General features: G+C 43.1%; 1 protein-coding gene across 1 annotated transcript in view; it reads right to left on the bottom strand.

Moving 5' to 3' along the window:
- Nucleotides 1–8,482: 8,482 nt before the first annotated feature.
- LOC146347111 (zinc finger BED domain-containing protein 5-like) overlaps nt 8,483–12,524 on the bottom strand; it is a 19,143-nt gene continuing 15,101 nt past the window's right edge. The window contains exon 2 of the mRNA XM_084849869.1: nt 8,483–10,459. Coding sequence (XP_084705995.1) covers nt 8,745–10,448 — 1,704 coding nt within the window. The 5' untranslated portion in view covers nt 10,449–10,459 and the 3' untranslated portion in view covers nt 8,483–8,744. The remainder of the gene's footprint in view (nt 10,460–12,524) is intronic.

Here is a 12,524-nt window from a genome sequence, read left to right as displayed (position 1 = left end):
GAGAGGGGCGGGGTGGGGCTGGGGGCGTTCCGGGCGGGGAGAGTGGAGCTGCGCGTACATCGCATCCTATGTGGCCTACGGCAGCTTCCTCTCCTGGTCCCCCCTTCTCCGCCACTAGGCAGACGAAAACGGCTGTCTAGCGAAAAATAACAAGGCAGAAGAGGTGCAGAGGGAACGATCCCCCTCCATGCCCCCCGTGCCTCTCCTGCCTTGCTTTGGATAGGCAGTCACCTCTGAGTTCGGAGCTGCCGCCTATCTAGTTAGGATTGCACCCTAACGGCACAATCCTTTGCATGTTTAGACAGAAGAAAGTCCTATGACTCCCAGCATAACCCAGCCAAGCATGCTGGCTGGAGCATGCTGGGAGTTGTAGGCCTTTTATCTGTTCAAATACACATAGGATGGCACCCTAAAAGTTCAATCCTCTGCATGCTTTCTCAGAAGTAATCCCATTGAATTCAGTGGGACTTACTCCCAGGTAAATGGGTATAGGGTTGTAGCCTTAATATAACTCGTTATTATGAAGAACCATAAAGAAAACCTCCAAGCAGCCAATGGATTCCACCTATACTTTTGTCTATAAAACTAAGGAGGAAAGTGTTATTACCTTCTATCAATAATTAGATTTAAAGTTGATGTATTTTTATTTGTTTCTCTTTGTATTTTGGAAATGATTTTTAAAAGGTTTTATGCTATTATTTTAGATGTGTGTTTTAAGGTGAAATCCTATGGCTGGGGAATGCTGGGAGTTGTAGGACTTTTTTCTGTCCAAGCATGCATAGGATTGCGCCCTAATTAATTAATAGTATAGTACTTAATTAATTAATAGTATAGTAAGGCTGCAGTGGCTTAGTGGTTAAGACGCTGAACTACAGACCGGAAGGTCGGCAGGACAGCAATTCGAGACCCGAGCGCCGCGTGATGGAGTGAGCTCCCGTCTTCAGTCCCAGCTTCTACCAACCTAGCAGTTCGAAAGCAAGACATTGCAAGTAGATAAATAGGTACCGCTTCAACGGGAAAGGTAACAGCGTTCCGTGCACTTCGGTGTTCAGTCATGCCGGCCACATGACCACGGAAGCGTCTTCGGACAGCGCTGGCTCTTCGGCTTAGAAATGGATATGAGCACCACACCCTAGAGTTGGACACAGCTGGTTGGGGACACCTTTACCTTTACCTTTTTATAGTACTTTATATCCTATCCTTTAAGTAGATTTTCTCTGCTACTGTGCCTTGTTGTTGTTCAGTCGTTAAGTCGTATCCGACTCTTCGTGACCCCATGGACCATAACACGCCAGGCCTTCCTGTCCTCCGCTCTCTCGCGGAGTGTGCTCAAGTTCATATTCATTGCATCGGTAATGCTATCTAGCCATCTCATCTCTGCCGTCCCCTTCTCCTTTTGCCTTCAATCTTTCCCAGCATCAGGGTCTTTTCCAGAGAGTTTTCTCTTCGCATTAGGTGGCCAAAATATTTGAGCTTCAGCTTCAGTAACTGTCCTTCCAGTGAGCAGTCAGGGTTGATTTCCTTTAGGATGGACTGATTTGACCTCCTTGCAGTCTAGGGGACTCGTAAGAGTCTTCTCCAGCACACAGTTCAAAAGCATCAATTCTTTGGCGCTCAGCCTTCCTTATAGTCCAGCTCTCACAGCCATATGTTACTACTGGGAAAACCATAGCTTTGATTATACGGACCTTTGTCGGCAAGGTGATGTCTCTGCTTCTTACTATGCTGTCTAGGTTTGCCATAGCTTTCCTCCCAAGGAGCAAGCGTCTTTTAATTTCATGGCTACAGTCACCGTCTGTGGTGATCTTGGAGCCCAAGAAAATAAAATCTGTCACTGCTTCCATTTCTTCCCCTTCCATATGCCAGGAAGTGATGGGGTCAGATGCCATGATCTTAGTTTTTTTAATGTTGAGTTTCAAACCAGCTTTTGCACTCTCCTCTTTCACCCTCAACAAGAGGCTCTTTAGATCCTCTTCGCTTTCTGCCATTAGGGTGGTATCATCTGCATATCTGAGGTTGTTTATAATTCTCCCAGTGATCTTAATTCCGACCTGTGATTCATCCAACCCAGCAGCGTTTCTCATGATGTACTCTGCATATAAGTTATATAAGCAGGGCGATAATATACAGCCTTGTCGTACTCCTTTCCCATACTGCTGAAGCCTAGCTTGTAGGATTTTGAGCATAACCTTGCTGGCATGTGTTGTTGTTGTTCAGTCGTTAAGTCGTGTCCGACTCTTCATGACCCCATGGACCAGAGCACGCCAGGCCTTCCTGTCCTCCGCTCTCTCTCGGAGTGTGCTCAAGTTCATTGCTGGCATGTGAAATGAGCGCAATTGTACGGTAGTTTGAACACTCTTTGGCATTGCCCTTCTTTGGAATTGGAATGTAAACTGACCTTTTCCAGTCTTGTGGCCACTGCTGAGTGTTCCAAATTCGTTGGCATATTAAGCGCAGCACTTTAACAGCATCATCTTTTAGGATTTTAAATAGCTCAGCTGGAATACTGTCATCTCCGCTAACTTTGTTGTTAGGAATGCTTCCTAAGGCCCACTTGACTTCACTCTCTAGGATGTCCGGCTCAAGTTCAGTGACCGCACTATCATGGCTATCAGGGACATTCAGATCTTTCCTGTAGAGTTTTCTGTGTATTCTTTCCACCTCTTCTTAATCTCATCTGCTTCTGTTAGGTCCCTGCCTTCTTTGTCCTTTATCATGCCCATCTTTGCACAAAACGTTCCCTTGAGATCTCTGATTTTCTTGAAGAGATCTCTAGTCTTTCCCATTCTATTGTTTTCCTCAATTTCTTTGCATTGTTCATTTAAGAAGGCCTTCTTGTCTCTCCTTGCTATTCTCTGGAAATCTGCATTCAGTTGGATATATCTTCCCCTTTCTCCCTTGCTTTTCACTTCCCTTCTTTTCTCAGCTACTTGTAAAGCCTCATCAGACAGCCACTTTGCTTTCTTGCATTTCTTCTTCTTTGGGATGGATTTAGTTGCTGCCCCCTGAACAATGTTATGGACCTCCGTCCATAGTTCCTCAAGCACTCTAACAGGTCTAATCCCTTAAAGCTATTCCTCACCTCCACTGTATATTCATAAGGGATATGATTTAGGTCATACCTGAATGGTTTAGTGGTTTTCCCTACGTTCTTCAATTTAAGCCAAAATTTGGCAAGAAGAAGCTCATGATCTGAGCCACAGTCAGCTCCAAGTCTTGTTTTTACTGACTGTATAGAGCTTCTCCATCTTTGGCTGCAAAGGACATAATCAATCTGATTTCGATATTGACCATCTGGTGATGTCCATGTGTAGAGTCGCCTCTTGTGCTGTTGGAAAAGAGTGTTTGCTATGATCAGCGTGTTCTCTTGGCAAAACTGTGCCTAAGGACAATTAATAGCCAAAGAGGTGACCTCAGATTTCAGGTCCAACCCTTTTGAGGATACTGTTAGATAAATCTGCCAGATGATCCAGTGTTCAAATTGTAGGAGGAAAGGTAGTGGGGCTCTTAATCATTAATCCATTCCGATTTCCCCTATTTTAGCCAGATCATAACCCACTTTTTAAAACAGGAGGCTAGGCCCTCTCTGACCTCCTGTAATTGGATCACTGGCCAGTTCCTTCAGGCAATATATATATGGGACATTTAACCAACCACTAATTTGTATGGGAAAGAGACGTCAAGGTTGGGTTCTACTAATACCTGGCAAACGTCTAGGCCACTAAAAAAATTCTATATTGTTACAAATAAACATAACAAACATAATAAATGCATCGTAACATCAATTTTATTTGGAGTGTTAATTTGCTTGTTCTTTCTGTTTTAGAAGTTCTTATCACAAATAGTTTTATGGGGTACTGTCTTTCCAGAAGGAGGAATGCAAGGATGGAGGAACTGAATCTGCTCTTCCTCTGCATATGAAATAAAGGGAAACCAGGTCTCTAGGAAGCAGTCCTGCTTGGATGGCCCCTGACGCTGATGTGTCTGCCATATGCCAAACTATATGCCAAACCAATGCTATCCAGCTGTTTACAGTATACCCTGAACCTGCTTTCCAGTTTTCAGCTATCTCCCTGCAGGTCACTGTTGTGTTTAGCCCATTTTAAATGGACCAGTGTTTTAGAAGAGTCCCAGGTGATGGAAGGTGAAGGCTGGTGGTTGCCCAACCGTCTTGACTTCTTGAATATGAGAAGCTCTCAAGAGTCTACCTGTGGAAATGCAACACAAAGCCTCTTTGCTATTTCTCATGCTGCTGGCAATTCTGAAACAACATCCTGAACAAAGCTCCAAGAGCATGCTTACATGGGATGGAGACCTTGCTTCACTTCTCTGATGTGTGGAAATAAAGCAAATTACGAGAGGAAACACACACTCACACACACATTTTAAAGAGCTATTGAAGTATCTGTTCTTACCATTATTCTTATCTGATATTGATGCATCCATTCTCTCTCTGTGTGAGACTACATGAGCTTACATTAATAATTAATCCCAGAGGAACCTTTGAAGAGTATATTTAACAGAAAGACGAGATACAAATGATAAACATGAATAAATAACAAAATACAAAACAAAAAAGTATTGGAACTAGCATTCAAAGCACACTTTAGTAAAACTAATGCACATGTGAAATAAAAATATAGCTATCAGTGAATTTAGCATTCTTTTCCAGTAGATTTCCACATATTAATTTAGTATTCAGCTTTTCTGATCCTACTGCAGCCAACACATTTTTCCACCTCAGTTTTTCTTGTCAGAGCATGCTTTGTGGATATTCTGTGTGGAGCCAGAATTATACATAATGGCATGTCACTCACTGGAACGTGAAAGCTGGGTTTATAGCAAACTGCTTCTGTTTTCTTCACAGTGCAGAAGTTGTGGGATCAGTTCCTGAATAATAAAAGTAAATATTGATTCATTATGCTATGCTGAATCACAGACAGTTTGGGAACTATTAATAGCAATTTTATTTCCAAAGTACCAACATACACATAGAAGGACAGAGCCATTCTCTTTCCATATCTGTGGTGAACAGAGCAAAGTTAGAACGGGGAGCCTGTGTGCAGTAATAAAGGTTTGGCTGTAGCAAATCTTTTTTTAACGACTTTTGTAAGAATATTTTTCTTTCAACTCTGTGTGTGTGTATGTGTGTGTGTGTGTAAACCCACTCCTTGCCACACATTTAGATATTGAAATATACACAGCCTTTCTCGACCTGGTACCCTCTGGATGTGTTGGATTACAGCTCCCATAATCCCCTAGCCAGTATTGGTGGCTGGGGAATTATGGGAGCTGCAGTCCCGCACATCTGGAAGGGACCAGGTTGGGGAAGGCTGCTTATACAGCAAGCCTAAATCGGGCTTCTTGTCATGTGGGCTATATATGCTACTTCCAGGATCAGAGGCTGCATACCTTTGAATGCCGATTGCTGAGGAACAACAGCAGGAGAGGGCTATTGCACTCATGTCCTGCTGGTGTGCTTTCCAGAGGCATCTCATTAGCTACTGTGGGAAACAGGATGCTGGACTGGATAGAACAGGCGGGTTGTTCTTTCATTCTTACCTTGTTACGCTGCTCAATATACAAAGGGTGTAAATGCCTATCAGCTTTTCAACATATGCGGAGATGGTTGCATGTTTCCTCTGGCATACACAGATTCCAGATTCCATTGCTTCTCCTAGCAAAGGCTGAGTCCCTTTCTCTGTGGTGAAGAGAACTCCTCTTCACCATGGAGAAAGTGAAAATGGGCTGGGGGTGGAATGATGACATCTGTAGGTGTGGCCACCCACAGTTGTCATCCAGCGCACTGAGGGCCTGGGAGAGGCAATCTGCCCACCCCACCCCAATAATGTTCGTCACCCTGCCATAGAGCTAGAGCAGCACTTATATAGCAGATTTCTCCCATTCCCATAGGGCTTGTAATCGCTAGAACTGCTAGATTGCCAGAACCACTTTCTTCCATCACTTCCTACCCATAAGAAGAGAGAAAACAGCCATTTCTTTGAGGTGGGAGCCATTACACCTCCAGACTAAAGTAGCCCTTCCTATCAGCCTCTGAATGACATCCCCTCAAAGATTGTGGCTGAGGGAGGTACTGACCTGGGATGGTTGCACAGAGCAGTTAGACTTCCCGACAGTGTGCTGTCAGGGAGCACATGGCAAGGTTTAACGTGGAGAACCACCCACTCCACCAGAAATGAACATTGTATCAGCTTTCCTCTTCCACCACTTGGTAACATAACCTATTAAGGTCTGGGACATCATATTAATAATCATATTTAAAATCTTGGTGAGGAGCAGGGGCATTGCTAGGGTCTTAAAAGATCCGGGGCACAGGTCCATAACACAAATTTGTGCGCGCATGCGCGCGCGTGCACACACACACACACGAGTCTAAGCGCACGTCTAATATGTGTGTGTGTGCGGGTGTGTGTGCAGTGCGTGCATGCAGTGTGCTTGTGTGTGTGTATAGATTACATACATACATACATAAGAAATGTGCACTGACACCCCCCCACTTCAACTCAGACCCCGATTCAGCATTTTGGAAAACATCCCACTTCTGCTCTGGCCAATTTGTAGTCAGATCACTTCAGCTCAGCACCAAACCTGAGTCAAGGTTTGGAAAAACGAGTCTTTATGCTTCCTGTTGACTACCATGGGAAATTAGAAAAAAAACCCTGTAACTTTTTTCTCTTGGTCAGAACTGGATAATTTCAGGCATAGTAGCCCCCTAGAAGGGGATTATACCTGCCCAATGTCAGAAAAATAGGTGCAGGGTTTATATTTTCTTTTAAAGGGAATTGCCAATAATGTTTATTCCTTGGAAGAATTGATAACAATTTCAGGATTCATTGCCCCATCAGAGGAGATCATGTCTGCCAAATTTCAGAATGATAGCCACAAGGGTTTTTGTGCAAGGGTGGCCTTGACATTTTAAGGTCTCCAAAAGAAGACATACTTCTCTCCCTATGTTTCTTGTGGACCATTGTTCTGAAAATTACAGACAGCCTACAGTTGTCCCTAAGTAAGAAACCAGCAAAGTTTCAGAAGGATAGGTGCAGCAGTTCATGTGGAAGGGGAGTTCTCCAGTTTGGGGGAGGGAGTGATTTGCTTTCCCTTCCATTTACCCCTTCCCCAATAGTTTTTGGGTAAATTTGTAAGAAAATGCACAGGTCATTAGACGTGTCCCCCAGGCAAGAAACCTGCAAAGTTTCTGAAGGATATACATGCGTTCTAATTTAGAATTACTAGAATTTATTTACATTTCACCAATGTTAGCAGCAGGGGAACATGGGTGGGAAGGTGCTATTGCACTCATGTCCTGCTTCTGGGTTTCCAATGGGCATTTGTTTGTCCACTGTGTGAACAGAATGCTGGACTAGATAGACCTTGGTCTGATGCAGCACGGTTCTTCTTATGTTCTTAAATAGAGAGTGCCTCTGAGCATGTGCAGAATGTTTTTCTTTCACCACTGAGCGCTTACATTCTCCCCCTACCAATTCTATTCCCCTCCATGCAACCATCCCTCCTCATCCTACCATCCTCTAGCAACTCTTCATAAAAACAGATGTCTTGTTTTGTGCAACTCCTCTCTACCTCCTCCTTGTTATGCACAAGCTCTCATTGTATCTTCCTCCCCATAACTTCATTTGTGCCAAGACTTCACCAGGATTCAGCCAATGAGTCTGTTTTCAAAACTAGGGCTAAGTTATGGAGAAGCTCGGAGCATGTACTTAGTGCCTTTCCCTCACCACTGAAGCTAGAGTTCATGCACCCCCCCCCCGCCCAAACCCACAAATGACAAAACATGCATAGGACTGAGCTGAAAGGGTAGTCAATTCATTAGACAGAATTGGGTAGGCACTGTGTTAAGCCTGCAGTACTGTGTTAAAATACTTGCCTGCAAACCAACCGTAGTAGAAAAGTCCTAGCCACGTGAAGAGTACACGACCAGATAACTAAGCACCTCGTGCACAATGCCTGACCATTGCCTAATGGGCAAGTTATTAGCTAGGAAAGGAAAAAGGATCTCCTTACAGGGCAGCTACTCCTAGCCTGACCAACCAGAAGTTAGCACATAGGTACATAATTGAAAATCAGAAGTATAAGTGTACTGAATAAAGAACTGCTCTTTGTCAGCTTTGTTCAGAGCAGGAGCTCCTCTGCTGATCTGTTTCACGAAACAATAAAACTGAGTTGTATGTACCCTTCGTGCTGTGTTGGTTCCCTTCTTGAGAGGTGAGTTGACCAGTCCTCCAGGAAGAATGATTTAGAGCAGTGGTTCTCAACCTTCCTAATGCCGCGACCCTTTAATACAGTTCCTCATGTTGTGATGACCCCCAACCATAAAATTATTTTTGTTGCTACTTCATAACTGTAATTTTGCTACTGTTATGAATCGTAATGTAAATATCTGATATGCAGGATGTATTTTCATTGTTACAGATTGAACATAATTAAAGCATAGTGATTAATCACAAAAACAATATGTAATTATATATTGTGAAATATTTATTTCTAATTACAAATAAATGAAATTTTGTCTTGAAGCATGGTGTAGCATGGGTAACAGTCTTAATATAACAACAGTAAACTACATTGCTACATTTTGCGACAGTATGCGTAAAAAGCCAACGTCAGTGTGAAGGTTGAGATTGCTTCTTTCTCACCAGATCAGAAATTCTCGGGGCAGTCTTTGCAAGAGCACGACGAAGATCATCTTCCACAACAAGTCTACTTCTTTATTTAGACTTGATAACCAACAAGCTGGAAAACCCTGTTTCACAAAGATATGTTGTTGGAAATGGAAGAAGAAGGCGCAACACAGTCTCAGACAGAACAGGATATGACTGCAAACACTTGATCCAGAATTTTGTAACTGGCATTGTAGAGAAATCAGCTCTCGTTGCATCACTGTTAATAAGTTCAATGAACTCCTCTTGTGCTGTCTCAGGAACATCTTCAACTTTGACTGTGAATGGGCTTCTGGCAAGTGCAAATGGGGTGTCAGGTAGATTTGGAAAGTACGATGAAATTTCGTCTGCAAGCATGTGCAAGTGTTCTTTCACAGAAATTATCATTGTAATCCTTTTGTCTGGTTCAATGTCATGTTCCTCAAAGAAAGCAGATAATGTAGGCAACATGTAAATTTTATTTTCATCCAATTTTTTTTGCCAAAGCTGAAGTTTCATTTGGAATGATCGGATCTTTTCAGACAAATCGAGGCATGTTGCATTTGGTCCTTGCAGTGATAAATTTAACTCATTCAAGATGGCAAAGATGTCAACCAAGTAAGCTATTTTCTGCAGTTCCCTTTTATCGCTGAAAAGTGCTTCGAACTGCGGTCTTGCTTTCTGATTAAAAAATGTTTTGAGTTCACCATGAAGTTCAAAAACATGTTTTAAAACTTTTCCTCTCGACAACCATCTCATTTCAGTGTGAAATAGCAGAGCATTGTTCGGCGCATCCAACTCGTTGCACAGTTGCAAAAACAGTCGACTGTTTAAAGTGCTCGCCTTTACAAAATTGACAGAACTTATGACGCTTTTCATTACTTCTTGTAACTCTTGTGGCAGCGTCTTCGTTGCTAATATTTGCCGATGAATCATACAGTAAGTTCCGATGACTTTTGGTGACTCATTCAGTACCAAACATTGAAATCCAGATCGACATCCTAGCATAGCTGGAGCACCATCTGTACAAACACCACAAACCTTTTCCCAAGAGATCTTATGCTCTTTCAGAAATGAACCAACTGTGTCAAATACATCACGTGCAGTAGTTGTCGTTTCAAGAGGTTTGCAAAAAAGAAACTCATCTTTAAAGTCGCCATCATTAATATACCTCATGTAAACCAGTAACTGTGAACAGTTTGCAACGTCTGTAGATTCATCAAGCTGGATACTAAATATTGGAAGTGGAGCAGATTTAATTTCCTGGATTACCTGATCAAGAATATCAGCAGACATGTCATCTATTCTTCTGTGGACAGTGTCGTTAGATAAGGAAATTGCACTCAATTTCGTAACAAATTCGTTTCCGATCATAACTCGAACAATGTCTTTGGCCGCTGGCAACAGTAAACCCTCAGCAATGGTGTGAGGTTTCATAGCTCTGGCGATTCTGAGTGCCACCAAATATGAAGCTTCAGCGGCTGCTACGTTTTGCTTGTGGTACTGGCCACCAGTGTCAAGTCCGGCTTTCTTGAGTCCATCAGCTTTGCTTCTAAAATAGTTGGTATCCTTGCTGGCAAAGCCCGGATGCTTGCTATCAAAATGGCGTTTTAGTTTGTTCGGCTTCATAGATTCGGCTGATAGAACTTCACAACAAATAACACATTGCGGTTGCTCAGTTCCTGCTGTAATTATTGATGTAAAACCATACTGTAAAAAATCCTCACTATATTTTCTTTTCTTAATGTTCTTCTCCACACGATCCATTGTCATGGGATGGTTTGCTAATGAAAATAATATATAACAATAGCTTTAATAATACAAAAGATGATACATGGCATAGTTCAGTCAATACAGTTCATTAAAGTTTCCTATGATTTACCATTCTCTGTGGGGTTTTTTTATGTGCCTGTTACTCTCACAAGGGGGCAGTATTCACATCAACCACAGCTGAATATAAAAAGACCGATCAGCATCCAGATTAAGTTCCCATGGTACAGATATTTTTTTTTGCAGTAGTTGATGATTTTACAATACATGATTTTAAATTTACCCAGTAATTATAATTCATGAAGTGTCGTTTTACCTCCAATACTGCTGCTTTCAACACAGTAGCTGCTTTTAACAGAGTAGCTGCTTTCAACACAGCAGCTGCTTTCTACACAGTAGCTGCTCTCTACACGTGTGTGACTGGTCCGCATAAGTACATTATGGCGCCAACCCTGTCACATACACCTGTATTTGTACGGGGTGTATGTGATGGGGTTGGCGCGATGATGTCATCACGCCGGGTACTCGTATGTGGGCGTATCTGCATGTGGGCGGACCCGCCTGGAGATGGATAGAGGAGCGGTGTCTCGGTTCCTAAGACCATCGGAAATATGTTTTCCGATGGTCTTAGGCGACCCCTGTGAAAGGGTCGTTCGACCCTCAAAGGGGTCGCGACCCACAAGTTGAGAACCGCTGATTTAGAGCGTCTCGTTTACGCAACAGTACCATGCTCACAATTCAGGACTTATTTCTGAGTAAACGCGCAGAACATCAAGGTGCAAACCTCCCTACAAAAGTAACTTGTGCTGGAATCCTATGCACACTTTCCTGAGGGTAAACCTCATTAAACATAATGGGACTTCTCAGTGGGCATCCACAGGATTGCATAAATTAGCAATATTTATCTCCCTTCCACTTAAAAAACAAACCAAAAACTCCGATTTTTATTAAAGCTTTCTGTTCAGAGGAACATAGGAAAGCTGCCTTGGACTGAGTCAGACCCTGGGTCCATCTAGCCCAGTATTGTCGACACTGACTGGCAGCAGTGCCTCTCCAGGGTTTCAGGCAGGATTTTTTCCTAGCCCCACCTGGAGACGCTGGGGATTGAACCTGGGACCTTCTGCATGCCAAGCATGTGCTCTGCCGCTACAGCCCTTCCTATTGCTGGATAATTTATTTATTGCATTTATATCCCGCCTTTTTTCCTCTTGCAAGGAACCCAAGGCGGCTTACATTCTCCTCCTCCTCCTCTCCATTTTAGCCTCACAACAACAACCCTGTGAGGTAGGTTGGGCTGAGAGACTGTGACTGGCCCAAAGTCACCCAGTGAGCTTCCGTGGCCAAGTGGGGACTAGAATCCGGCTCTCCCGGCTCCCAGTCCGTCACTCATAATGGCAACTGACAAACAAAACAGCCCCAGTTTTGTTTCTCGCAACAATGTGAACCCACTTTTCTCAAAGGCTTGAATGAGGAGAAGGAGAAAAACCAGCCCTCTTGTCTGTTTGTATAAAGTCAAATACAGTTCAGAACTTTTCTTGCCCACCGAAGAGAATTCTCTTTAAGAATTCCCCAAGATATGCTCTGGGTGGAATAAAGAAGAGAAAGAAAGAACAGGATAGGGGAGAGAAGAAGAAAAGAAGAATGGTGATTGGAAATGTGTGCAGAGGTGGGGAGTAGAGAGAATCCCCTAAGCCAAGTGGCTCCTTTCAGAGAGGTAGTACTTCAGAGGAATTTAGGAGGCTGTGGAGGGTTTGTAAGGATTGCAAGTACTTAAATGAACTTTATGAGGTGAGGTGGCTGAGGGCTTTTTCTAGCTTTTTTAAAACTGTAGAACCTATTTAAAAGCCCCAACAGTTTTTCGATCATAAGCCACATAGTCCTAACCCTCCCTTTGAGATTATTTGAGTCCTACAGCTATTTAGGAGAAATTAAAGTGAAGGGGGAGAATGTGGAGGCTGACTGGATCCTTTGCTGTACTGAAGCTACTAAACTTCTACAGAAGCTAAAGATTCCAGTTTGGGGCAGTAAAATGAGATGCGGTGTGAAATACCAGTATTTCACATGGGGCTCTTTCTTCCC

Source organism: Heloderma suspectum, chromosome 4, assembly GCF_057233095.1.
Source record: "Heloderma suspectum isolate Gila_16-S chromosome 4, 16-S_ref, whole genome shotgun sequence".
Taxonomy (NCBI): Eukaryota; Metazoa; Chordata; class Lepidosauria; order Squamata; family Helodermatidae; genus Heloderma; species Heloderma suspectum.
The sequence above is the reverse complement of the archived record's forward strand: the minus strand, read 5'-3'. Positions and strand labels throughout refer to the sequence as shown.